The 27,038-nt window shown below is 35.6% G+C and overlaps 2 protein-coding genes across 10 annotated transcripts; both read right to left on the reverse strand.

The window, feature by feature from the left end:
• Positions 1-27,038, reverse strand: LOC136202756 (receptor-like protein 7). 9 transcript variants are annotated; one of them, XM_065993608.1, is made up of 14 exons: positions 26,648-27,038; positions 26,249-26,561; positions 25,200-25,279; positions 25,049-25,124; positions 24,607-24,731; positions 24,291-24,528; positions 22,225-22,349; positions 22,110-22,149; positions 21,578-21,689; positions 20,018-20,255; positions 19,840-19,922; positions 11,677-16,633; positions 11,425-11,492; positions 1-550 (listed from the first exon to the last, which is right to left on the reverse strand). In XM_065993608.1, exons 1-10 carry the CDS (start codon positions 26,711-26,713, stop codon positions 20,243-20,245), a joined length of 1,188 nt encoding a protein of 395 aa, XP_065849680.1. In that variant the 5' UTR covers positions 26,714-27,038; the 3' UTR covers positions 1-550; positions 11,425-11,492; positions 11,677-16,633; positions 19,840-19,922; positions 20,018-20,242. The 9 variants fall into 9 exon arrangements, with proteins under 9 accessions (XP_065849680.1, XP_065849677.1, XP_065849674.1 ...); XM_065993605.1 differs by having other exon boundaries at positions 11,425-11,556; XM_065993609.1 differs by lacking the exon at positions 1-550 and adding an exon at positions 7,693-7,814.
• On the reverse strand, positions 1,003-6,238 carry LOC136203273 (receptor-like protein 32). Its single transcript, XM_065994395.1, has 2 exons — positions 4,702-6,238; positions 1,003-2,762 (listed from the first exon to the last, which is right to left on the reverse strand). Exons 1-2 carry the CDS (start codon positions 6,221-6,223, stop codon positions 2,245-2,247), a joined length of 2,040 nt encoding a protein of 679 aa, XP_065850467.1. The 5' UTR covers positions 6,224-6,238; the 3' UTR covers positions 1,003-2,244.

The following is a 27,038-nucleotide window of genomic DNA, read 5'->3' on the forward strand; positions in this document are numbered from 1 at the left end:
AGTTTATGGAATCTATCTAACTCATTCAAAATCTATTAAAATTTGTAAGTGTTCACTTTATAAAGATAATTATCCATATAGGTATTATAGGAAGACAGTTCGGATAAGTTGTATCCTACTCGTTCCGCACTTCTTTGATTCCAGGCAAATATGACGGGATATAGTCTGAGTTGAATGTAGAGATCTTCCCATTAGTCCATATGTCAAAGAAAAAGTGGTAGCTCTGTTGGTTGAATCCGATGTCTTCCGGCGCTACGAAAGTTCGTCTAGGATAGTGGCACGTGTATAGATATTATTTCTCATGTTATCAGATGTCCTCCATTTAGACTCTAGAAGCTCTTTTAGGACTTCGTTCGCCTTGGAAATGTATACAACGCCTTTAACTATTCATTCCTAATGGGATAAATGAAAATGATATTGCTTTTTGGTGTGTGATCCGTGATCTCCCAATGGTAGATCGTTACATAAGATGACGTCGTAACTTTGGGTAGGCGTGCATTCATCTCCCCGGTAGACGTTATTTTGACCGTATTCTTGATCCGCTTTAAGTCTAACACATGTAAGCACAACATTTCAGGCTAAGTAAGATAGGAGGAACATCTGCCGATATCATATACAAAAAAAACTTCACGGAGTTGTTTTGGTTATTAATTTATTAGGTCCAAGTAAAAACTCTTAGCTCAATTTTACCCATTTCTCTGCAAGTACCAATGAAAATTACTGCTGGAATTCCTTAAGATAAGAATAAATTGATCTTATCCATAGCTTGTGAGCTAGAATTCGTTGCCTGCAAATAGGGGTGAGCATGGTCCGGTTCGGTTCAAAAACCGAACCAAACCGAATAGGACCGAACCAAATAAGGGTAATTTTTATGAACCAAACCGAACCGAATATTAATTTGGTTCGGTTCAGACCGAACCAAACTAATTCGGATTGGTTCGGTTTGGTTCATGTCAAAACCGAATAAGAATCTTGTAAATTCTATTTGTCACTTTATAATAGAAGTCTCAAATGTTGCTGATTATTATTTATTTAATTTTGCGATTAATATTAATAAAAGTCCAACAGGTATATAATTGAATTGAAAAGTTTAATTAATAATGTTGGTGTTTGATATATATCAGCTTTCAATATATTGTGATTATTATTTGTTTAATTTTCTTTTATTTGTATAAGGTACTCCCAATTTGATTTTATGAGTAAACTCATTAAATAAACATCATTCCAAGAAAGCTCCCTGTAAACTTCAGAAAAGAGAGAATGAAATGTCTAAATAAGGTGGACATAATAGTGAATAAATACTAAATAAGGTGCATAATAATAGTGAATAAATATTGCATTTAAAAGCACTGCTCAAATTACCAATAAGTAGGATTAATTGTTGTGTTTTTTAATATGATATTAACCAGCTATTTTATCAATACAAAATTAGAAGTAGAAGCAGAGGAAAAAAAAAGGCTGTGTAACGTAGCTATGTAAGAAAACTTAAGGAAAAAAATAGAATATAAGTTTGGTTCGGTTTTGTTCGGTTTTAAACCGAACCAAACCAAACCAAACCGAAAACCGAAAGACTTGAAAAAGAAAAACCGAACCAAACCGAATTATTATTTGGTTCGGTTTGGTTTGGGTTTTCTGGTTCGGTTTTTTCGGTTTTCGGTTTTTGGTTCGGTTTTGCTCACCCCTACCTGCAAATAATGGTCACGATGGAAGAGGGTGATTGAGAATGATACAAGTTTATTGGGGATTGGGGAAAATATAGTAGTGGATAGGACGGAGTGGAAAGAGAGAATTTATGTCACTGACACAGTTTGATTTCACGATTTCGTATGACGGTTCATGTTAGCCGACCCCAAATCATTTCGGACTGGGCTTTGTTGTTGTTGTATGAAGAGAAGGGTACGGATGAATGAACTGAATTTCATTCTGAAAATGTAAAGAAAGTTACTAGAGTATACATAATCTGTTTCCCATTCATATAGAGTTACTAGGTCCAAATCACTCAGATTTAAACCAAATGGATAATATCTAATTTAACATTGAGATATCTCCACTTAAAAAAGACTAAGATTGAGAACAAACAAAAGCCAAAACGGATGTCAAAATGCAGAAAAAACAGTGAGATATCTCTGCTAAAAAAAGAAAACTAAGATTGAGAACAAACAAAAGCCCAAGCTGGAAAAAAAACTATTCAAATACACACACTCTTTGCTACAAGATTATTTTCACAAGAATTCATTTTTTCCATTAATTTCTCCTTGAAAACTTCTTCTTGAAAAGCCATTCATACTTCCTAGTGTCCAGAGCACATCCAAAAGCTACCCCTATCACTAATCCACTGCCAAACCCTATCAACACAATCTCCCAACTAAATTCAAATGGAGATTTTGCATCTTCATCTTCTAAAGGCGGTAATGGTGAAGTCCTAGTATCACCACATCTTTTTGACAATGGATGCCCACAAAGCCCTGAATTGGCTAAAAATGAATCGTTTTGGAATGTCCCGAATTGGTTTCCTCGAGGTATAGGTCCTGTGAGGTTATTGTAAGAGATATTGAAGACTGAAAGTTGTAATGGGATATCCCCTGAGAGTTCATTTAGAGAAAGATCCAAAGCTTCAAGGTCTTTCAAATTTCCCAAAGACGATGGTATATGACCTGTGAGAATGTTGTTGGAGAGGTTGAGCGATTGAAGTGCCCTTAAAGTCCCAATCATTTTTGGAATTTCACCTTCAAACTTATTACTCGAGAGATCAACAACAACAACAACAAAGCCTTAGTCCCGAAATGATTCGGGGTCGGCTAACATGAACCATCATATAAAACCGTGAAAATCAAGTCGTGTCAGCGACACAGATTCGCTCCCTCCACTCCGTCCTATCCACTACCATATTTTCCTCAATTCCCAATAAACTCATATCACTCTCGATCACCCTCCTCCAAGTTTGCTTAGGTCTTCCCCTACCCCTCACCACTACATCCCTTTGCCACTCTTCGGTTCTCCTAACCGGCGCATCAAGCGCTCTACGTCTCACATGGCCAAACCACCTTAGTCGGTTTTCTCTCATTTTATTCTCAATAGATGTGACCCCTACTTTTGTCCTAATTATTTCATTACGCACCCGGTCCTTTCTCGTGTGACCACACATCCATCTCAACATACGCATCTCCGCCACCGACATCTTATGGATGTGGCAGTGTTTCACTGCCCAACACTCCGTACCATATAACAATGCTGGTCTAATTGCCGTCCGGTAGAATTTTCCCTTCAATCTATTAGGCATGCCGGGATCACAAAGGAAACCCGTAGCACTCTTCCACTTCGACCAACCAGCTTTAATCCTATGAGCAACATCTCCATCTACTGCTCCATCCGTTTGGATAATAGATCCTAAATACCGGAAGCAATCCGAGGCCTGAACAACTCTCCCATCTAGGATGATTGTCCCTGCCTCCCTACTCCTACGGCCGCTAAACTTACACTCCAAATATTCTGTCTTACTTCGACTCAACTTAAAGCCTCTAGATTCTAGAGTTTGCCTCCATAGTTCCAACTTCATCTCCACTCCTTTCGTCTCCTCAACCAACACAATATCATCTGCAAACAGCATGCACCATGGTATACCATCTTGAAGTGAACTTGTTAGTTCATCCATAACGATGGCAAAAAGAAATGGGCTTAGTGCGGAACCTTGATGCACTCCAATCGTAATAGGAAACTCTTCAGTCTTCCCAACACTAGTACGTACACTCGTGCATACTCCCTCATACATGTCCTTTATGATGTCAATATATTTCCGCGAAATGCCTTTCCTTATCAAGGCCCACCAAAGTACTTCCCTTGGTACCTTATCATATGCTTTCTCCAAGTCAATGAAAACCATATGCAAGTCTTTCTTCTTATTTCGATAGTGCTCCATTAATTGTCTCATTAGATGGATGGCTTCCATGGTTGATCTTCCCGGCATAAAGCCAAACTGGTTTTCCGAGATCTTCACCGTCCTCCTTAGCCTTTGTTCAATCACTCGCTCCCAAAGTTTCATAGTGTGACTCATTAATTTGATTCCCCGATAGTTGGCACAATCTTGGACATCGCCTTTGTTCTTATACAAAGGGATTAAGGTACTTTTCCTCCATTCTGATGGCATCTTATTGTTTCTCCAAATTTTGTTGAAGACCGTCGTCAACCATTCGATTCCTCTTTCTCCCAAACATCTCCAAATCTCAATAGGGATGCCATCAGGTCCTACTGCTTTCTTCAACTTCATCTTACTTAATGCCATTTTGACTTCACCCTTTTGAATTCTCCGCAGGCATTCATGATTTATCATATCGTGATGGATACTTATATCTCCAACATCTTGTTGGCGATCTCCATTAAATAAGTCATCAAAATAGGACCTCCATCGTTCCTTGATATCCTTATCTCCAACTAGGACTTTCTGGTCCACATCCTTCACACATTTAACTTTTCCGAGATCTCGCGTTTTCCTATCTCTCATCCGAGCAATTCTATATATGTCTCTTTCCCCTTCTTTCGTATCCAATCTTGTATACAGATCCCGATTCACCTTTGCTCTAGCATCTCGTATGACCTTCTTTACTTCCCTTTTAGCCTCTTTGTATTTTTCGTAGTTCTCGTCACTCCTACATTTCCCCAATAGTTTATAGGATTCTCTCTTACTCGAGAGATCAACAACCATAAAGAATTCCAGAATTCGATTGTAGGCTCTCTCCCTGCCTTTATTCACAATTCTAATGAAGTACGGATATCGAGTAGTCCATATGTAGTTAGTCGTGTTAAATATTGTGCTTGCTTCCATGTATGCTAAGTGGTCATAATCAACACTTTTCATGGCAAACCAATTACGAAAGTATTCCAGTGGCAACTTTCCTGTAAAATTGTTATCAGAAAGGTCGATAATCTGCAATCGGTTAAATTCAAATTTGCTTAGAGGTTGTCCTATTACACCATGCAACTTATTAGATCTCAAAGACAAAATCCTCAGACGTGGAAGAATACCCAACCAAGAAGGGAACACATCATTCATCTCATTTTCCTCAAAATTGAGGATTTCTAGCTTTGAACAATTGGCTAATGATCTAGGCACCTTCCCTTCAATTTTATTTTGACTGAAATCCATCAGCTTTAATGCACAACCACTTGTAAAATTGTCAGGAATTTTTCCTGAGAGAGTATTGTTTCTCAGGTTTAGAACTAATGAAGAACTTCCTAAGTTACCAAAACAGGAAGGCAAGTTACCACTTAAGTTGTTGTCCGACAAGTCTAAAGCCGAAAGAGAGGTTAAATTGCAGAACAATGGTGAGACATGTCCGCTAAATTTGTTTTGTGAAACATCATAATTAGCAATGGAAGGTGGTGGTATCGGAAGGGGTCCTTCTAATTCATTGCAGGTAAGATTCAACCCAATCAAATTAGTCCGTGCGAGAGTATCACCGTCTGAGCGGGGACGCTCAAAGCCTTTCAGAAAATTATCGGCCAAATTCATTAAACTAAGTCTTTCCAAAGTGAAGATCCAGTTGGGTACATATCCCTTAATGTTGTTACTAGGGAGCATTAAAACTTCAAGTTGATGTTGCCCACGCAAGAAGGCTGGGAACTCTATGAGATTGCATCCACCCAATGATAGGATTTGAAATTTAGGGAGAGTAACATTGACATATGTGTTGCTGACAAGGGACAAATGATTCATTGATAATTGGATAATAGAAAGATATTTGGATCGAAGGAATGAATCATATCTCAAAGACCCACTAAGATTGTTGAAATGCAGATCGACAATTTGAATATTTGGAAGTTGGAAAATCGAGTCTGGAACTGGACCTTGCAATTCATTTTTTGAAAGTAAAAGCTTTGTTAATTGGGTAGAATTAGCTAGCCAAGATGGAATTTGACCAGTTAGTTGATTAGAAGTAAGCCATAACTGAGCAAGTTGGGTCATGTTCCGAGACGAAGAAGGGATAGGTCCATACGAGTTGGTTTCCTCCAATTTCAAAACTTGAAGATTGGTTAGTTTACCAAGCCAGTGTAAAGTTCCAGAGCTAAAATTATTGTAAGAAAGTGACAAATATGTGAGTTGAAGCAAATTGCCCAAGGAGGAAGGGATGTTCCCAGAGAAGTAGTTCTCAGAAAGGTCCAAGACGTTGAGTTTAGTAAGGTTACCAATTGAAACAGGTAGCTTACCTGAGAAATAAGTGCTTAACATTTTAATTTAAGCAATTAAGTGGTTTATCAAACAAGGCCGATACTACATTAATATATTTTAACTTGTCACAGATACATATATATATAGATTGAACGAGAGGAGACCCATACCTACAAGACTCATACCATGCTTACATTATTACACTCCCCTCAAGCTGGAGCATGGATTTTAATCATGCCCAGTTACTATAAATACAAATAACAGTCTTAAACACAATACAACTCAAAAACAGTACAAATTAGTTAGTCAAATATACTATTATGATTAACAGATTTTTCTTATAAGTTTGACTATTAAATAGCTTTGACTAACAACTTTTTTATAGTTTTTAATGGGAGGGAATAAACTGTTAATGAGAACAAAATTTGCCGACCTTATAATATGTTTTTGTAGAACGAGCACTGATGATCACTCAAGTTTGGAGCCAGTTTCAAAAATACCACTGAACTTCATTCTGTTTGAATAGTCATTGATCTTTCCTTAATATTTTAATAAAGTGATTCCGGCCAATTCAGATAGAAACAATCAATAGAATAATGACATGATAACTACGTTAGAAATGACCAACTTTTACAATGATGTGACAGCCACATGATAGCAAAAAAAATTATATTTTTTATTTACTTGATTCAACAGCTTGAAACTGCCTCGAGGAAGCCAAAAAAATGTTTTTTTTGCTGTCACGTAGTACACACTGTTGCCACATGGCTGTCAACGTTGTCACGTCACTATTTCAGTGACTTTTTATGTCTAAATTGGTTGGAATGACTTTATTAAAGTTAAAAAAAAAAGTTCAATGACGTTATTGAAACAAAATACAGTTTAGTGACCTTTTTGAAACTAACCCCGAATTTCAGTGACCATCCGCCTTAACATGTTATTTTAAGGACCTTATAATATGTTTTTGTAATGTACTGACTAGTATAATAAGTAAAATGTTAAGAACTAATACTCAGTAAGCATAAAGTATGTTTTCTGAGCAAGAAGTATCAATACAAGAATGTTCAAACTGATCAAACCCATATTTACAATACTCGGATATAAGGATCACCATAGACATGAAGTTCAGATATGAAAGCTAAGTCATTGAAGATAAACAAAAGTAAACTATATACACTATTTAATTATTCAGAAGCAAGAACTCATTTTTCCTGTCAATTTCTCTAGCTTTTAAGCCAACTTGAAAACTTCTTGACAAGCCGTTCATACTTCTTAGTGTCCCTAGTGCAACCAAAAGATACTCCTATCGCTAATCCGCTGCCAAATCCTATCAGCACAATCTCCCAATTAATTTCAAAACGAGATTCTGTATCATCTTCTGAAGATGGTAATGGTAAGGTCTTTGAATTCCCACATTTTCTTGACAAGGGTTGCCCACAAAGCCCTGGATTGGCTGAAAACGAGTCGTTCTCAAATGTGTTGAATTGGTTTCCTTGTGGTACTAGTCCTGTGAGGCTATTGTGAGAGACATTGAAGACTACAAGGAAAGTAAGGAGTGCAAGTTGTGTTGGGATATCTCCCGAGAGCTCATTTAGAGAAAGATCCAAAGCTTCAAGGTGTTTGAAATTCCCCAAGGACGATGGTATATGACCTGTGAGAAGGTTGTTAGATAGGTTGAGCGATTGAAGTTCTCTTAGAGTCCCAATGATTTCTGGAATTTCACCTTCAAACCTATTGCTAGAGAGATCAATAACCATAAAGAATACCAGGATTTGTTCATATGCTCTCTCTGTGCCTTTGTTCACTATTCTAATAGAGTACTTGTAATTAACATTATATATGAAGCCTGGAGGTATCACAAAACTTGTGACTGCTTGCATATAAGCTAGGTGGTCATTATCAACACCTTTCATGGCAACCCAATTTGAAAAGTATTCCCGTGGTAACTTGCCTGTGAAATAGTTGTGTGAAAGGTCAATGATCTGCAACTGGCCGAACTCGGATTTGCTTATAGGTTTTCCCATTGCACCATGAAACTTATTAGATCTCAAAGACAAAACTCTGAGATTAGGAAGAATACCCAACCAAGAAGGGAAGACATCATTCATCTGATTTTTCTCAAGATTAAGGATTTCTAGCTTCGAACAATTGGCCAATGATCTAGGCACCTTTCCTTCAATTTTATTTTGACTCAAATCCATCAACTTCAGTGCACAGCCACTTGCAAAATTGTCAGGAATTTTTCCCGAGAGACTGTTGTTTCTTAGGTTTAGAACTAATGAAGAACTTCCCAAGTTACCCAAACAGGGAGGCAAGTTGCCACTTAAGTTGTTGTCTGACAAATCTAAAGCCGAAAGAGATGTTAGATTGCAAAACAACGGTGCGACATGTCCGCTGAATTTGTTTTGTGAAACATCATAAATGGCAATGGAAAGTGGTGGTATCGGAAGGGATCCTTCCAATTTATTGGAGGTGAGATTCAACCCAATCAAAATGGACCGTGGGAGAGTAACACGGGCGGATTGCTCAAAGCCTTTCAGAAAATTATAGGACAATTCCAAAACAATAAGTCTTTTCAAAGTGAATATCCAGTCGGGTACATATCCATTAATGTTGTTATGAGAGAGATCTAAAGCTACAAGTTCATGTTGCACACGCAAGAAAGCTGGCAATTCTGTGAGATTGCATTCACCCAGTGCTAGGATTTGAAATTTAGGGAGACTGACATTGACATATGTGTTGGGGACAAGGGACAAATGATTCTTTGATATTTGGAGATTCAAAAGATATTTCGATTGAAGAAAGGAATCAAATCTCAAAGACCCACTAAGATTGTTGGCATACAAGCCAATAGCTTCAATATTTGGAATCTGGAAAATTGAGTCTGGGATCGGACCCTGCAACTCATTAAATGAAAGCAAAAGCTTTGTTAATTTGGTAGAATTACCCAGCCAAGATGGGATTTCACCACTTAGTTGATTGGAGTCAAGCCATAACTCATTGAGCTGGGTCATGTTTCGAAACGAAGAAGAGACGGGACCATACGAGTTGGTGTCCTCCAATTCCAAAATTTGAAGATTGGTTAGTTTATCAAGCCAGTGCAAGGTGCTTGATCTGAAATTATTAAAAGAAAGTGCCAGGAATATAAGTTGAAGCAGATTGCCCAAGGAGGAAGGGATGTTCCCTGAGAAGTAGTTCTCAGAAAGGTCCAAGGCCTTAAGCTTAGTAAGATTACCAATCGAAGATGGTATTAGCCCCACAAAACCACATCCCCTGGCAATAAAATACGTCAATGACCTCAGGTTCTCAATTGAAATAGGTAGCTGACCTGAGAAATTCGTGGCATGAAGCACCAACCTCTCAAGTGGGCTACCCAACTGGAATTCTGGTAGATATCCGGTGAGATCCGGGTTATACCTCAAGCTAAGAACACGAAGCTTACGTAAATGGAAGATACCTGAAGGAAATTCGCCTTGCAGCGAACAGTTTTCGAGAAGGAGAGATGACAAATAAGTTAAGTTTAACAAGCTTTCAGGTACAGGAGAAGAAATGTTGACATTGCGTAGGTCAAGTTCAGCTAGATGGGTAAATGTTTCAACTACATCTTTCAAACTAGGCTTCTGGAGCATCAATGGATTTTGAGAGAGATCAAGGGAAACCAGCTTGGAAAGCTTCAAAATTTCTGATGGAATTTGGCCAGAAAACTTTGCAAAACTGAGATTTAAATGTTTCAACTCTGTCAACCTTCTAATCTCACCCGGGATTGTTGAAAGATCATAGTTGTTATTTGAAAGGTTAAGACCTGTAAGATGGAGAAGCCGGAAGAGGGGACTGGAAGAGTTGATAGAACCGTAGAGGCAACTGCTCGAAAGATCAAGCCTGATCACATGACCTGTTTGATCATCACAGTCGACACCATCCCATGAGCAGCAATCATCTGTAACTTTCCAAGAGTCAAGATTGGTATAATGAGTAGAAGGATCACAGGAAAACTTGTCAAAGACAAAACTTTGCTTGAACTGTAACAAGGAAGAACGGTCATCATGACGACAAAGTGGCTGCTGCAAGCCAAACGAGTGATAAGATAGAACAGATAATGAGAGAAAAAGAAGTGAATTGAGACACAGATTAGAACAAAAAGTGGCTTCCATAATCAATTGAAGTGTTTGTTAATGTTGCAGTTGTGAAACTTCCAGTTTATAGCAAAAAATACTTGACTCCAAGTCAAATGGCCTGGTGAGAATAGGCTGTAGTGCTGGATCTTCCATTGAAAAAAAAAAGTGATAACTAAAAAAATGGGAGAGCAGATATATATTATCTGAAAGACCTCAGAAGTATAAATTATCATGTGGGTACTTATTTAATTAATAAGAAATCATACTTATTTAATACGTTTAGAAAACCATGCGGCTAGTTTTATATTTGTTAATTGAGAGTAATCAGAAGCATCCTAGGCCAAAGAGTAGGACCCATGTTTAGACAATGTCTGATGAAGTTGTTAAGAAAAAATATTAAATTATTAATTTAAAAGAATCACGAGCAGCAAATGGCTATTAAATAACATGCATTTGATAATGTATTAATTAGTTGGTAATAAAAAAAGAAAACATATGGTAGAAGATATAAATCGCAGAAACATATAGCAGAAAATATATGGCAGAAACATCTATTCAAGGTATATGAATTACGTAATGAGAACGGAGAACTACAAAAAAAAAGGGAGTTGGCCAAATAATAAAACCAATCATAAGGTGCAAATTTAGCCCTATGAATTATGCAATCTTAAGCTTAACGTTTACCAAGCGGTGAAATTTCAGTTTATTATTTTCGTCCCTTTAGTGTTAATTGATTTGTAACAAAGAATAAACTATAATTTGCATACTCTAATCTAATTGATTTTCCATTAACTTCTCCAACTTCTTGCAGACACTATCCTCTAGTATACAAGATTTGTAATCTATTTATAGAAGCTAGAACTTAGTTTTCCAATAGTTTCTCCAGCTTCTAAGCCATCTTGCAAACTTCTTCTTCACAAGCTGTTCATAGTGTCTATACCACAACTAAAAGCTACTTCTATTATCACTAATTCACTGCCAAACCCAATCAACACATTCTCCCAATTAAATTCAAATGGATAGCTTCATCTCCCAAAACATAAACCACATATCTCGATGATTCTATAAAATATGTCAATATGTAAAACAAGGCCTGACCATACTTCCACAGTTTCATCCAATAAGGAGAATACAAGATATTGTTACCTGTTAGGGGAGTAAAGCAGCAGCTCTGGGGGGAATTTTTCAGGCAAAGAGCAAATCACGACGAACAGCTGTTAGGAGAGTCAAGCAACAGCTGGAATTAGTTGAGCAAATCAAGTCGGAGGTTGATGGCAACTGCGACGAGAGGAGTTTCTAAGAACTTTGAACAGATGCGAAGAAGGGAACAAATATAAGAGAGATTCAAAAATCCCTAATTTATAAATACTCAATTCATACAATTAGTTGAAAACTGACCTGAAATTCAACGAAATTGGTAATTGGTAAAGGAGATGAGGGAGGAAGCAGGGACTTCAATTAATGAGTCACCGGAACTGCAATGTATGTCTCCCGGAGCAACAATGCGAGTCGGAAGTCACAGAGATCGAGAATTTTGTCAGCAACATCGCGAGCATGGAGGGAAATCTCTCGTACCAGTTTCCTTTTCTATCATTTTTTAAATTATTTTGGCTTAAATTAATATTTTGACCTTTCACTTACAAAATTTTATCATTTCAACCCTTAACTATCCTAATTAATAAAATTTCACTCAATTTGGATATAAACTTACCAAAATCGTTAAGCCATTGACACATGACAATATTTTATTACTTAGACTTCTAAAAAATCCAATATAGAAAAATATTTCTAGTGCCACAGGATATGATTGATTGGCTAGACGATTCCACCCCCTAACTCTTATTTAGCCCCGCTGGCGCAGCAGCTAAAGCAGGTTGAACACCCTTGATTTCCAGCTTCTCGCATTGAAGGCGAGGAAGTTCTCTGATGGCACCCTAGCAAGAAAGCGAGTTGCTTAGAACTTCTATGCAAATTCTCATGCCATGGTCTTCGAGAGTTCCTGTGCAACCGCAAGACAATCCCCAACTGATGTTGTACACCTTGGGGGCTTTGCATGAGTACGCCGACATCTTCGGTGAACCCCAACGTCTCGTCTGGCCATCTGTCTGTGTGTGAAAGCGAGTCGAAAAGTTCCATTCTGAACCCCGTCCTTTCATGCATTATGTTAGATATCAAGGAAAATCAATTCTGGCTGCTTTCTTGTTGGCTTAGTTGTTTTTTGAAAGGCCCTTTCCATAATTTGGAAATGATACTAAAGATTTGTTACATATTAAATAGGGATTCCATGATTTGGAAATGATACTAAAGATTTGTTACCTATTAAATAGGGATAAGGTACTAAAATAGGTCGAAGGTTTTTGGAGAAGTACCAATTTAGGCTCAACATTCAAAATAGCACCAATATAGGTTTAACGTTTACAACATAATATCAATTTAGGCTTAACGTTTACAATATAGCATCAATTTAGACTTCACGTACAAAATAGTACCAATATAGGCTTAACGTTTACAAAATAATACGAATTTAAACTTAACGTTTACAAAAACATATCCAATTTAAGCTAAACATCACAATTAAATTAATCATATTATATATTGTTTTCCTATTAACTTTATATGTTATCTTTTCATTTAGTTCTATATTCTTATTTATTATAATACAGTGTTCGAAATATTGTGGATATTCAATTACTTTTAATTTGAATATATTACATGAGCAATGAAATTTAGTAGTCATAGAATGGTTGATGAAAAACAAATATAAGGTTTTAATAGATAAGAATACTAATTAATTGTATTATAATAAATAAGAAAATAGAACTAAATAAAAATATAACATATAAAGTTAATAGAAAAAAAAAAAATATAATATGGTTAATTTAATTGTGACGTTTAATTTAAATTGGATATATTTTATAAACGTTAAACTTAAATTCGTATTATTTTATAAACGTTAAGTCTATATTGGTGCTATTTTATACGTGATACCTAAATTGATGCTATATTGAAACGTTAAGCCTAAATTGATATTATGTTGTAAACGTTAAGCCTATATTGGTGCTATTTTAAACGTTCAGCCTAAATTGGTACTTCACCAAAAACCTTAGGCCTATATTTATTCGCTTAATAAATTATTATTTTTAAATTTATTTAGTTATATAGGTTTTTTCTATAAAATTTTGTATTACATTTTTTATTTTTATAATTAATTTAAAACATGCTCATATTAAATATTATCAATAGTCCATCATAATTTTACCAAACATTAATTAGTAATCGCCTAGTAACAACGAAAAACTAACAATAATCTATTAACAAACCATCAATACTCAACACGTCTCATGAATATTAATACAAAATCACTTTTTCAACATCAGTAACAAAATTATCCACAAATATGTATTTCGGAACTATGATTTTCTTCATTTTAGATACCGAGTTCATAGCGCGTGACAATTTCACGCAATTTCAGCCGGGCTTCCAAAATCCAAAAGTTTCAGAGATTAAATCTCACTAAATCAAAGTTCAAGGGCCGAAATTCAAAATTTGGCTAAGTCCAACTCTAGAAATATAGTTTTGCCTCTTCAAAATCTTCTCATAACCCCTTTTGATTACTGTTCATAATCTATAGCTTCAAAAAAAAACAAACAAACAAAAAAAAAGCTAGGCTAATAAAAGTTGGGTCAATTACATGAATATTATAATTAACTACAAAATTACAACTAAGTCATGTCATCAAACTTTTTTTAATATGTCATTATTCTTTATATACTATGATTTTACACCATAATTTAAAAATTCTAGACTCCAATTCATAAATAATAAACACTAGAAAATATATTTTAGACTTCTAATTTATAAATTCTAATCTTTAAAATATATTAAAAGTACTAGTAAAGTTTGACATAATTCAAAATCATGACTTGATATAGTTGTAAATAGTTTCTAAAAGAAGAATTTTTATATAATTTTGCCATAAAAGTTCCTGAATTTCATATTGGATTAAACTCTTATCCTGATGTATCCAAAATTTGCCAATCGACTCATGTGATATTATTTGATAATATTTCTTATAGGTGACATTTAACTCATTTTGAATGGAAAACTAATTGATTTATTAAATTTTTTTTTTTTTGTTAAATAACACAATTTTATCTATAATTCCTTATTTATCTATACATTAAATTTATAAGAAAAAAAATTAAATCAATTATCACGTGTATATATTATGTGTCAAAAATTATGTAATGTGGCAAAAAAAAAAATTAACAATCGGTTAATTTTCCATCCAAAATGAATTATATCACCTATATGAGAATACTTTAAGGGAAAAATGTTACTAAATGATACTATAACGGGTAAATAGCAAAATTTTGGATATCACATGCGACAAATATGAGTTTAATCCTTTTAAATTTGATTAAAATAAAGTCATTTTTCACTAATTTTGTGTGAAAGGAAAAAAGGTTCACTAATACTACAGTATTTTAGCCTGGATCTATCGATGAATAAATTTGATCATTCAGAGTCCATGTGAACACCACTGCACCAACTACGCACGTGACATACGTGGTAACGACATGGCACACAAGCCAAAAAAAGGTAAAATTACATCAATGATCACTGAAATCTAGTCCGTTTCAAAAAGGTCGTTGAATTTGAATTTCATTTTGTTTCAATAAAGTCACCAAATTTTACTTTTTATTTCAATAAAATTATTCCAACCAATTCAGACAGAAAAAAGTCACTAAAGTGGCGTGACAACCACATTGAAAAAAAAATACTTTTGATAGTCATACGACAACCACATGTATGTCACAAGAGATAGCAAATATATATATATATTTTGGATGCCACGTGATAATTTCAAGCAGTTGAATTAAATAAATAAAAAATATAATTTTTACATTTTTTTTCCGTATCATGTGGCTACCATGACATACATAAAAATCAATCATTTTCCATGTGATTGTCATGTCACTGCTCCATTAATTTTTTCTGTCTCAATTTGGTTGGATCGTATTGAAATAAAAAACAAAGTTTAGTGATTTTATTGAAACAAAATGAAGTTCAATGGCCTTTTAACCGAACACCTAAATCTCTCCATTTTAAAATGAAAAGGCAAACACGAGGAAAATGTGCAACCAAGCACCCCCAAGTATCTTAGTGCTATCATGACATTCTAATGAGTTTTATACACAAATTGATCCCACTGACTTTATTGAATGTGAAGTTCAATTATTTTCTTATAAGGGTAAATAATTTATTAATCCCTATATTTTTACCAAACACATTATTTAGCCTCATATTTTAATAATACATTATTTAATTCTTAACTTTTATTTTATTCAACAGTTTAGACTTTTATAAAGAGATTAAACTGTTTAATAATTCAAATATTTAAGTGACCAAACTGTTGAGTAGAACAAAAGTTAAAACCAAATAATGTATTATTAAAATACGAGAACTAAACAGTGTATTAGGTAAAAATGTAGGGACTAATAAATTATTTACCCTAAAAAAAGCTTAATATATCATTTTCCCCCTGAACTTGTCCAAAAAGGTTGATTGGCCCCTGTACTTTAAAAGTGTTTCGATAGCCCCTCAATTTGCATAAAATGTCCAGCTAACCCCCCGAATTTGCATAAAATGTAATCAATTAATCACTCAATTGCAAAAGAGTAAGTTAAATACGGTAGATGTATTTCACGTGTCTTAAAAAAATAAAATGACCAAGAGAATACAAGTTCTATAGTTGAACAAGTAAGAACTTCCTTTTTAATCTATTATGTGAATTATGTTATAACATTCTAAGGCGTGTGCAACATATCTGTAGCATGCAACTTTTTTTTTTTTTTTTTTTTTGCAATCGAATGATTAATTGATTATATTTTACGAAAGTTCAGGGGACTATGTAAGTGGAGAGAGCTATCAGAACACTTTGAAAGTTGAAGAGCTAATCAAGATTTTTGGGCAAATTCATCGGGCAAATGAAGTATTAAGCCTAAAAAAATCAACTAATAGACCCCGAGAACTTAGTGACGGTGGATGCAATTTCCCTACAAAATCCTCAAAATTCACATATGAACAAGTTGTTAGCAGGATTAGAAAATTTACCATGATAAATCATCTCAGGATCGATCCCTCCCTTGACAAGTTCTAAGATGAACACATCTCCTTCTTCTAAGCCATTCTCTTTGACAAAATCAATGCATCCATATGTCATATAAAGTTTATTGTTTTTATCCAGCCTTAGTTTCACTATCCATGAATCTCCAATTTGATTTCTAATGCTCACTGCTGAACATTTGCTGGTAGTAAGCCCACTGCTCCTTGCAAATCTTGTTGGAACTTTCTGCAAAATTTTAACTCAACAAGTCAACTACAAATGCAATCTTTATATCCACTATGATAGAGAATCATACTTGTCAAATTGAGATTCAACTCAGTGAATCAAAATCCTCATTTTGTCTCGTGAATAGTAAGATTCAGTTCAAATTCATAAGATCAACCAAGAACTCAAAATATTATCAAATATTAGTCTAGAAATGCAATTTTAATGCCAAAAAAGAAATCATATGAACCAAATACTTAAAATTCAAATCCAATGTATTTGCAATCATAATAAAACTAATTCACAAATCGGATTATGTTTAATAACTTAGTGGAGATGGAGATGGAGATGGAGATGGAGTCAAGTTGATAATGATGGAATGGAGCTAGTTTGAGTTGATAACTTGATAAATAACAATCTGACTAGAGGAGAGTAAGTTTAGTAGTTAGTCTTGTTTAAGTTTTTGATGAACGGTGATAAAGATCCAGCTCAAAATAGAGTTGAATCGAATCGTATCGTATGATTCGAAAGATTTTGTTATAATTTAGATTCGCCCTATAGATTAGGCTCGAAATAAAGTTGAATCAAATCGAATCGTAAGATTCAAATCGCAAACCGTAAGATTCTAATAACAGTGTAGAAATATGGTAATGGAAATAAAAGATAATTTGGGAATTAGGAGATTGGTAAGTTGCTGAAGTTTAGGATATTTAAAAAAAAAATGAATTTCATATTGTTTCAATATATTAACTTTCCTTTTATTGCAACAAAATCATTTCCGCCATTTTAAACAGAAAAAAATCAATGGAATAGTGAAATGACAGTCATGTTGGAAATGACCTGAGTCTTACGTATGACATCATGACATGTGAGTGTCATATTATACGTAAAAGTAAGTTTTTTGTAACGTGGTTGTCACGTCACTACGTTCTTCAACAAAATTTGGAGAAACAATAAGATGCCATCAGAATGGAGGAAAAGTACCTTAATCCCTTTGTATAAGAACAAAGGCGATGTCCAAGATTGTGCCAACTATCGGGGAATCAAATTAATGAGTCACACTATGAAACTTTGGGAGCGAGTGATTGAACAAAGGCTAAGGAGGACGGTGAAGATCTCGGAAAACCAGTTTGGCTTTATGCCGGGAAGATCAACTATGGAAGCCATCCATCTAATGAGACAATTAATGGAGCACTATCGAAATAAGAAGAAAGACTTGCATATGGTTTTCATTGACTTGGAGAAAGCATATGATAAGGTACCAAGGGAAGTACTTTGGTGGGCCTTGATAAGGAAAGGCATTTCGCGGAAATATATTGACATCATAAAGGACATGTATGAGGGAGTATGCACGAGTGTACGTACTAGTGTTGGGAAGACTGAAGAGTTTCCTATTACGATTGGAGTGCATCAAGGTTCCGCACTAAGCCCATTTCTTTTTGCCATCGTTATGGATGAACTAACAAGTTCACTTCAAGATGGTATACCATGGTGCATGCTGTTTGCAGATGATATTGTGTTGGTTGAGGAGACGAAAGGAGTGGAGATGAAGTTGGAACTATGGAGGCAAACTCTAGAATCTAGAGGCTTTAAGTTGAGTCGAAGTAAGACAGAATATTTGGAGTGTAAGTTTAGCGGCCGTAGGAGTAGGGAGGCAGGGACAATCATCCTAGATGGGAGAGTTGTTCAGGCCTCGGATTGCTTCCGGTATTTAGGATCTATTATCCAAACGGATGGAGAAGTAGATGGAGATGTTGCTCATAGGATTAAAGCTGGTTGGTCGAAGTGGAAGAGTGCTACGGGTTTCCTTTGTGATCCCGGCATGCCTAATAGATTGAAGGGAAAATTCTACCGGACGGCAATTAGACCAGTATTGTTATATGGTACGGAGTGTTGGGCAGTGAAACACTGCCACATCCATAAGATGTCGGTGGCGGAGATGCGTATGTTGAGATGGATGTGTGGTCACACGAGAAAGGACCGGGTGCGTAATGAAATAATTAGGACAAAAGTAGGGGTCACATCTATTGAGAATAAAATGAGAGAAAACCGACTAAGGTGGTTTGGCCATGTGAGACGTAGAGCGCTTGATGCGCCGGTTAGGAGAACCGAAGAGTGGCAAAGGGATGTAGTGGTGAGGGGTAGGGGCAGACCTAAGCAAACTTGGAGGAGGGTGATCGAGAGTGATATGAGTTTATTGGGAATTGAGAAAAATATGGTAGTGGATAGGACGGAGTGGAGGGAGCGAATCTGTGTCGCTGACACGACTTGATTTTCACGGTTTTATATGATGGTTCATGTTAGCCGACCCCGAATCATTTCGGGACTAAGGCTTTGTTGTTGTTGTTGTTGTTGGTTGTCACGTCACTATTCCGGTGACTTTTTATGTCTGAATTGGTTGGAATATCTTTATTGAAATAAAAGTAAAGTTCAATGATTTTATTAAAACAAAATGAAGTTCAGTGACTTTTTTGAAACTGACCTTAAACTCCATTGACCATTGGTGCAATTTACACATTAGGAAACACTGTGGTTTGGGTTTGAGTTACTTACTTGGAAAAGAAGGTTTTCGTTGGTATATATCAGAGATTAATATAAGATCTTTTATTGGACCTTACCTATCAATCTTAACCTTTTAGTTCAATTAGTATAAGACATTTGGTCCTCGGACCCAACAAAACATTCACCGGGCTCATCCAGAGGCCAGACCATCCAAAGCCCATAAACAAGGCCAAAAACCACGGTAAGTCCCGATCATGAATCCAAGTCGAACACCATTGAAATGTCCGACTCGGATAGGCTAAATAAGGCCCAGGAATATTATGGACTTTCCCCTTGTCACAAGGTTTATATAAAGACTCCAGATAAAACCTTGAGGGGATCCAGACTCTCTCAACATTATAATTATCCCTTAGTGACTTGTTCGTCGAAGTTTACACAGCGACTGTAAAACGTCTGACTCCGGTGGACCTACAACTGTACAGTCTCCATAACTAAATGGAATATCTAGGCAGATAAAAGTGATTGGATAAAAATTCCCTCTGACTTTAACATTATTATAAAAAAAAATCTCTTTTTTTTTCTTGCTAACAACGAAAACCACATGTATCATTTTATTATAAAAAAGTTTCACACTCCTCGGCTTGCCAAATTGCAAAATCACAAGTGCTATATATATATATCTATATATGGTGATGAGCTTCAGATTTGGGTTAAGTAGCACTCACCATTTGAGAGTTTCTAAGGTGAGATGCTTGCAAAGTGGCATAAAAATAGGGATTCTCCATCGATGAATACAGGCCTTTGATCCCTGCAACATAACAACAAGATTTTCTGGTATAGTAATTGGTGAAAAAAAGCAAGTTTGTTTCATGAGAACTTCTTAACAAGGTCATAACTTCTTACCACACATTTTAAATATAGTTCTTTCCGCATTTTCAATAAGCTCGAAAACGAAAGAATCCCCAGGCTTAAGATTATTACCAAGCCGGAACTCATTCCAACCGTCTTCTATATAAATGGGTTCATCTGAACCTTTGCTGCATAAATGGGCTGGCCATGATCTTTTCTCTTTGTCTAGAAGAGTCACCTTGCCAGACTTTCTGTTCTCCAAGTGCAGCCTTGAGAATTTCAAGGGTACGTACTGCTCGGAAACAAAGGATATGAACAGATGTTGTTAAATAAGACAATATATTAAGCTACAATTTTGACATTGAAAGTAGGATTAGGGCGAGTTTGGCATTGATGTGACTAACAGAATCTATTGCGGGGGGGAAGTGCTATGAAAAAAAGTTGACTAGTGTGTGGTAAATACATGATAAACGTTGAAAAATAAGGCTATTTTTGAAATTAAATTGAAAGTTAGAGCTGTTTTTGTCAATAAAAATTTAATATCAGTTTTCCTCGTAAGATGTTTTCCCCAAAAGCAACAAATTCTAGTTTTTCCTAAAAGGAGATTTCCCAACTCTTAAGGAAAACAATTTTGCATCTACCAAACAATGCGTTTTGCTGAGAAAGCAATGTGAAATGCGCACTTAATACATCTCTAGCCGTTGTACTTGTCCAGAAAAGTTAACTGCCCCTCTACACTCTGAAAACGTTCTATTTACCCCTTAAACTTTGCTTAAAATGACCTATAGACTCTCTAAACAATCTTAAAGTGACCTATTGGTCTGTTGAACTTGCTTATAGTGATATGTTGATCCCTTCAACTTGTCCAAAATCTCTCCTTGCGTAGGAGGGGGTCAATAAACTTTAAGCAAGTTGGAGTAAATAAGACATTTCTAAAATATAGGAGGTAGTTGACTTTACAGGACAGTACAGGTGCTAGAAATGAAAGACACCTTGAAAGTAAGGTTGCTCCTACAAAAACTAAGTTCATCAAAAAGGTTAAGGCTCTGTTTCTTAAGGTTAAAGTACAAAAATGCATCTATCGTTTTCAGCCAAGAACGATTTTACCTTAATGTTATAAATGTTACAATTGAGGCCTAACGTTGATAAGCTGGGCAATTTTAGGTATCACTAATAGTGTTCTCTCCCCATTCATGAATCATGTTATTCCACTCCATCCGTGTGTCAGGTGTTATTTACCATTTACCAATAACAGATCAAAGGGCCGTGCACACACGTTGCATTACGTAGGTCTTATCTTGTACCAACTCTTATCACGTGTTATGCACGTGCGGGACAAGAAAAAAATTAAAAAAAACCCAAATATTCCATCCCCAAACCTATTCTTTAATTGTGAAAAACCTATCCTTTAAATATCCCCAACTTACCAACTTTAGAGACCTCAATTGTACCATTTAGCGGGTAAACTACACTTGGCTAACAACGATAGGGGCATTTTTGTACATTATCTCATCTTCTTAAGGTGTTCTCTATGAGAAAAAACAGCCATCTGATAAAGGAACTACAACCCATACATATTCCTCAAATTAAAATCATAGAGCATGAAGTACGAACCAGTTTGATGTTATCGAAGCTAATACATTCGCCACAAAGAATCTTTTCTGAATAACAGAAGAAGAACAAGCTTTTGCTTCTGATGCAGTGTCGGCTTGCTTACACTCTTTCCCTGGAAATATAAATTTATTTCGGGACAAACCATTGTGTTAGAAACACAAAACATTTTGAGTTTGTATTAAAGACAAGCTTGGGAAACACACACGAAAGAGAAGAAACTCAACAGGATAAAAACGAATGAGAAAAAAACATTTTCATGCATGATTGAATACAAACACAACAATTTTCAGAATTACGAGCCAATTTGGATTTTTTCTTTTTTTTGGTTGGACTTAGTATCAAATGAGTCAACACTAACCCAACTCACATAATCGTGTTATCCTAATCGGATTAGTGTAATTTTTCGTGTCATATTCACTAGTCACATGCAATTAATAGCGTTACAATTCAGGGGCCTTAGATGTATTTTACTCGAAAACAAATGTACAGTTTAACTCAAACATGCATAATACAACAAAAGAAATGAACTTACCAGAGTCAGAGTCGGATTCTTTTGCTACTTGAGGAATTTCCTGCAATTGATGTTTGTTTATGAATGATCATCCACAAGCAGTAACGAAATTACTAAGGAATGGGTGGATACTCACCAGCTGAGATTTTCTAAGCTCGGAAGCCTTAGTCTTGGCATGAAGATGCCTGAGTGATGAAGAACCAGCTTCTGCGTTGCTCTGAAATCTGAGCTCCCCTGTAACCTCCGGATGTTCTAGTAGTCCTTCATGGAAATCATTGATCGGAAAGAACATGTAAGTAAGGGTGACAATTCATGTAAATACGTTGTGTTTATGTTGCGTCTATTTTCAGATTAGTGTCAAATAAGTCAACACTAACCCAATCTAAAAATTTCTTGTCATAATTGTGTTAACCTTATCGGATTAGTGTAATTTTCGTATCGCATTCACGAATCACATGCAATTTTATAACCTCTGTTAATGTTGGCATTTAAAAATAGGGATACGGTACCAAAATGAGGCCAAAGTTTGCAGGGAGGTGTCAACTTAACCCCAATCTATAAAATAGCACTATTTTAACTTCAAGGATTTGTGAAATGGTATCAATTTAGCCCTAGGTAACGGAACTTGGGGTTTAAATTAATACCATCTCACTAATGTTGAGATGTTTGGTACATTTCACAAATGTTGTGGCTAAAATTGTGTTATTTTGTACCTTGGGGGTTAAATTGGCATGTTTCCAAAACCATCGAGGGCTTTTTTTGGTACCTTATCCCTTAAAAATATAAGAGGATATAGTATTACTTATATTAGTAGCTTAACTATGACCGTCTAAAAGTTTGATCGGAAATCTATTTAACAAATCCTAATCTCCTTATACAGTAGTGTTATCATTTGGTCTGTCAAGGTCCATGTGAATACTACTGTATCTTCATTTGACCAGTCCCTCGCACACATGACTCGAGCCTCTTGTATTTTTCATGTCATTTTTAATAGAAATAGTACACATTACCTGTTAACACATTAACACGAAAGCAACATAATATAAATTTCCAGCCTAGGATTTCAATAAGGCTAGGCTATTGACCAAATTCATTTGATAAGTCAGATTCATGTTAATGTGAACACTACTCAATGTAGATAAAAAAAAAAAAAAAAAAAAAAAGGGCGGCCCGGTCGCATTACGCGTCCCCGCTGAGCGAGGGTCCGGGGAGGGGCAAGGCCGCTCCTAAGACTCGAACCCGTGACCTCAGGTCACACGGCAACAACGTTTTACCGTTGCGCCAAGGCTCGCCCTCACTACTCAATGTAGATAACAAAAATATAAATATATCACCAACATTGAGCAAACCAACTCCAAGTCACAAGTTCATCTTTTGCCTACAATTTATTACAATGGCAAAAAATATCAGGAGGAACTTGAACTTTCATTTTTTTAGTTTATTAAGTTCTTAATTTTTTATTTGGACACATTAAGTCCCTGACCATTTATTTTTGCTCACATTAAGCCTCTCATAACCAAAAAAGTCAGCTTTGAACATAAAACTCAGTTAACACAGTGTTATTCATTTTACATGCCTTTTAAATTTTTATACTTCACAATATGTGTAGGAAAATGTAAAAACCTTATTTCAGTGTAACAAACAACAACAACAACAACAAAGCCTTAGTCCCGAAATGATTCGGGGTCGGCTAACATGAACCATCATATAAAACCTTGAAATCAAGTCGTGTCAGCGACACAAATTCGCTCCCTCCACTCCGTCCTATCCACTACCATATCTTCCTCAATTCCTAGTAAACTCATATCACTCTCGATCACCCTCCTCCAAGTTTGCTTAGGTCTTCCCCTACCCCTCACCACTACATCCCTTTGCCACTCTTCGGTTCTCCTAACCGGCGCATCAAGCGCTCTACGTCTCACATGGCCAAACCACCTTAGTCGGTTTTCTCTCATTTTATTTCAGTGTAACAAATGAAATAAATAATTGTATGTTCACGACTAACTAATTTAGTAATCAAAATGTGAGAAAAAACAAATAATCAAGAATTTAATGTGTGCAGATAATGATTAAACACTTAATGAACCAAAAAGTGAAAGATCAAGAGCCATCTTGCCTACAATTAAACACAACCTTAATTTCTCACAAAATCATTGATTTGACTCAAACTTTATTCCCAATTCATATTTGAGGAAAACTTACTTTGTATTTTCATAACAGGCGTCTCCCCATTTTGAATAAGCTGAATAAACAATGAATCTCCTAGCTTAAGCTTATGAGCACCACGGAAATCACCCCAACCACCTCCAAAAAAAAAGTGTCTATCTAATGTTCTGTATACTAGTGTTGCAGGCCAACTTTTTTCCTCTTCATCCTTAAGGATCATCGAACAAGATTGACAGCGTAGACCGAGTTCTCTTGTAAAGTTCCGGGGAATATACTGATTGATTCAACACAAAAATTAGGTGCTTTGAAAACAATATTCTGTAATGCAGATATATAAGTAGTGAGTAGTTACCAATCTAGATTTCTTGATGCTGTCAGGTGAGAGCTTAACTACACAATTAGGATGTTTATCAACAGAGGAGCTAGCTTTTGCTTTTAATTTAGTTTTCACTTTCTTCTTTTTTTCCAATTTCTTCCCTGCATTACATATAAACATAATCTCAACATAGCATTTTATGCCAGTTAAAAACACATATGGAAATTTTGGAAATGAGAGTTAAAAACATGGATCATATATGAATTTCATCGGGTATATTACACCTATGGCTCCTGAACTTTGCACTTATTTTCATTATGGTTTGTGAACTTCAAAACTAGACATTATGCCCATGAACTTTGCAATCTACTTATTTTCATTATGGTTCGTGAGTCACATGCAATTAATAGCATTACAATTCAGGGGCTTAGATGTATTTTACTCGAAAACAAATGTACAGTTTAACAAATGAACTTACCAGAGTCAGAGTCAGAGTCAGAGTCAGAGTCAGAGTCAGAGTCAGAGTCAGAGTCTTTTACTCCTTGAGGAATTTCCTGCAATTCATGTCTGTTTATGAATGATCATCCACAACCATTAACGAAATTACTAAGCATTGAGTCGGTACTCACCAGCTGAGATTTTCTTAGCTCGGAAGCCTTAGTATTGGCGTTACTCTGAATTTTGAGCTCCCTTCTAACCTCCGGAGGTTCTAAAATTCCCTCATGGCATCATTGATCAGAAAGAACATGTAAGTAGGAGTGACAATTCATGTAAATATGTTGATGTGTTTGTGTTGTGTCTATTATCAGGTTAGTGTCAAATGAGTCAACACTAACTCAACCCAAAAATTTCGTGTCATAATCGTGTTAATCCAACCAGATTATGTAATTTTCAGTGTGGTGTCATGCAATTTTATTACCTCTGACATTTAAAAATATGAAATAATATAGTATTACTTATATATTAGCAGGTTAACTGTGACAGCCTAAAAATTTGACGAAAATCTATTTAATAAATCCTGCCACGTAGACATAAGGAGTTAATCATGCCATTTTAACCAAATTCAGGGGGCTAATGAGACACATTGTAAGTTCACGGAGTCAATCCACATTTTGGGCTAAGTTCAGGGAGCTTCTGATGTATTAAGCTTTTTGGAAATGACAGTTAAAACAACATGGCTTACATACGAAATTAATCTCGGTGTTGACTACAACAAGATTGACATACGGAACAGGAAATTAGGCATGCAATTACAAGAACAATATATTTATGTGGTTCGGTTAACTTTGCCTACATTTACCGATGAGGATAATCAACAAGTTGGTACAAAATTATGAAATCAGATTACACAAACGCTCAAACATATGCATATTCCAAGAGCACAAACCCTAAAACTCTCGATGTAAATAAATAAACAATCGATTCTACACACAGACCTAAAAGTATTAAAGAGGAAGTTTTTAATTCATTCTATGAAAATCAAATTAAATAAAATTCTAGACATACATTTGACATCTTAAAATGGGGAAAATATAGGGTTGGAAACTAAGAATTAGACCTAGATGATCTGCATAAGATGGAATTGGGAACTGAAAGTTAAATCAACATGCCTTATAGATGAAACATGAAACTAATCTTAAAATGGGGGAAATGTAGAACAGAAAAAGGCGAACTTTACCACTAGGAGAACAGTTTTGAACATTTGGTTGTTGAATTTCAGTTTCCTCCTCTTTTACATCAGTGAATGGAAGATACTCCCTTTGACAAGTACTTCGATCAAACACCAAAACATCAAACAGCAGATCTCCTTCATGTCTAAAGACCAAGAAATCCCCAATGTGCAAGTCATGATCTTCCACAAACTGTTTCCACCCATCTTCAAATCGTCTTCCATTGATCTTCACAGGCCAAACCTTTCCCCTTTGGCTCCTCAGCTTAGCTCTGTCACATTCTTCTCCTTTAAAGTTCTTCAAGAACGAAAGTGGAATTAACTGCAAAAAAAAAAAGAGATAACTAACATAACAATCATCATTTCATTAAGCTAATAAGAGAACCAGAGATGGAAAAAGAGACTTACAAACTCATCTTCAAAACCTGGAAGCAATGGCTTGAAGAATTGTGGTTTAGTGGGGACTGCAGACATGGTGTTTTGTCAGAAGTCCTCAACCAAATTTCAGTTTAAAAATGGTGGGATTTGGGGTAGAAATTAGAATCAACCAACAGTGATCTTTTATTGTGATTTGTTGTTGCCGAGTAGGAAACAACAAGCTTCCGGTCAAATTCAATCCATGGATGACGATAGTCTGACAGAAAAATAGACATTTTTTCAGCTTTCGCCATTGGAAATGCAGACTAGAGTATACTAGGACTTGGGGTCTATAAATCCTAGTAGGGTTTTTGAAGTTTGGAAACTTTTGGCAAATATTCTGAACCTTAAAAATGAATTGGCTGTCCATCCTATGCTTTAA

This window comes from Euphorbia lathyris, chromosome 8 (assembly GCF_963576675.1).
Source record: "Euphorbia lathyris chromosome 8, ddEupLath1.1, whole genome shotgun sequence".
Taxonomy (NCBI): domain Eukaryota; kingdom Viridiplantae; phylum Streptophyta; class Magnoliopsida; order Malpighiales; family Euphorbiaceae; genus Euphorbia; species Euphorbia lathyris.

Excerpts from the sequence above, each read along its gene's own strand:
- LOC136202756 (XM_065993602.1), bottom strand. The coding sequence starts at position 10,314 with ATGGAAGCCACTTTTTGTTCTAATCTGTGTCTCAATTCACTTCTTTTT.
- LOC136203273 (XM_065994395.1), bottom strand. The coding sequence starts at position 6,223 with ATGTTAAGCACTTATTTCTCAGGTAAGCTACCTGTTTCAATTGGTAAC. Across the intron at positions 2,763-4,701 it reads CAATCGAATTCTGGAATTCT|TTGTTGTTGTTGATCTCTCG; the intron begins TTATGGTTGTTG and ends AAGGCTTTGTTG.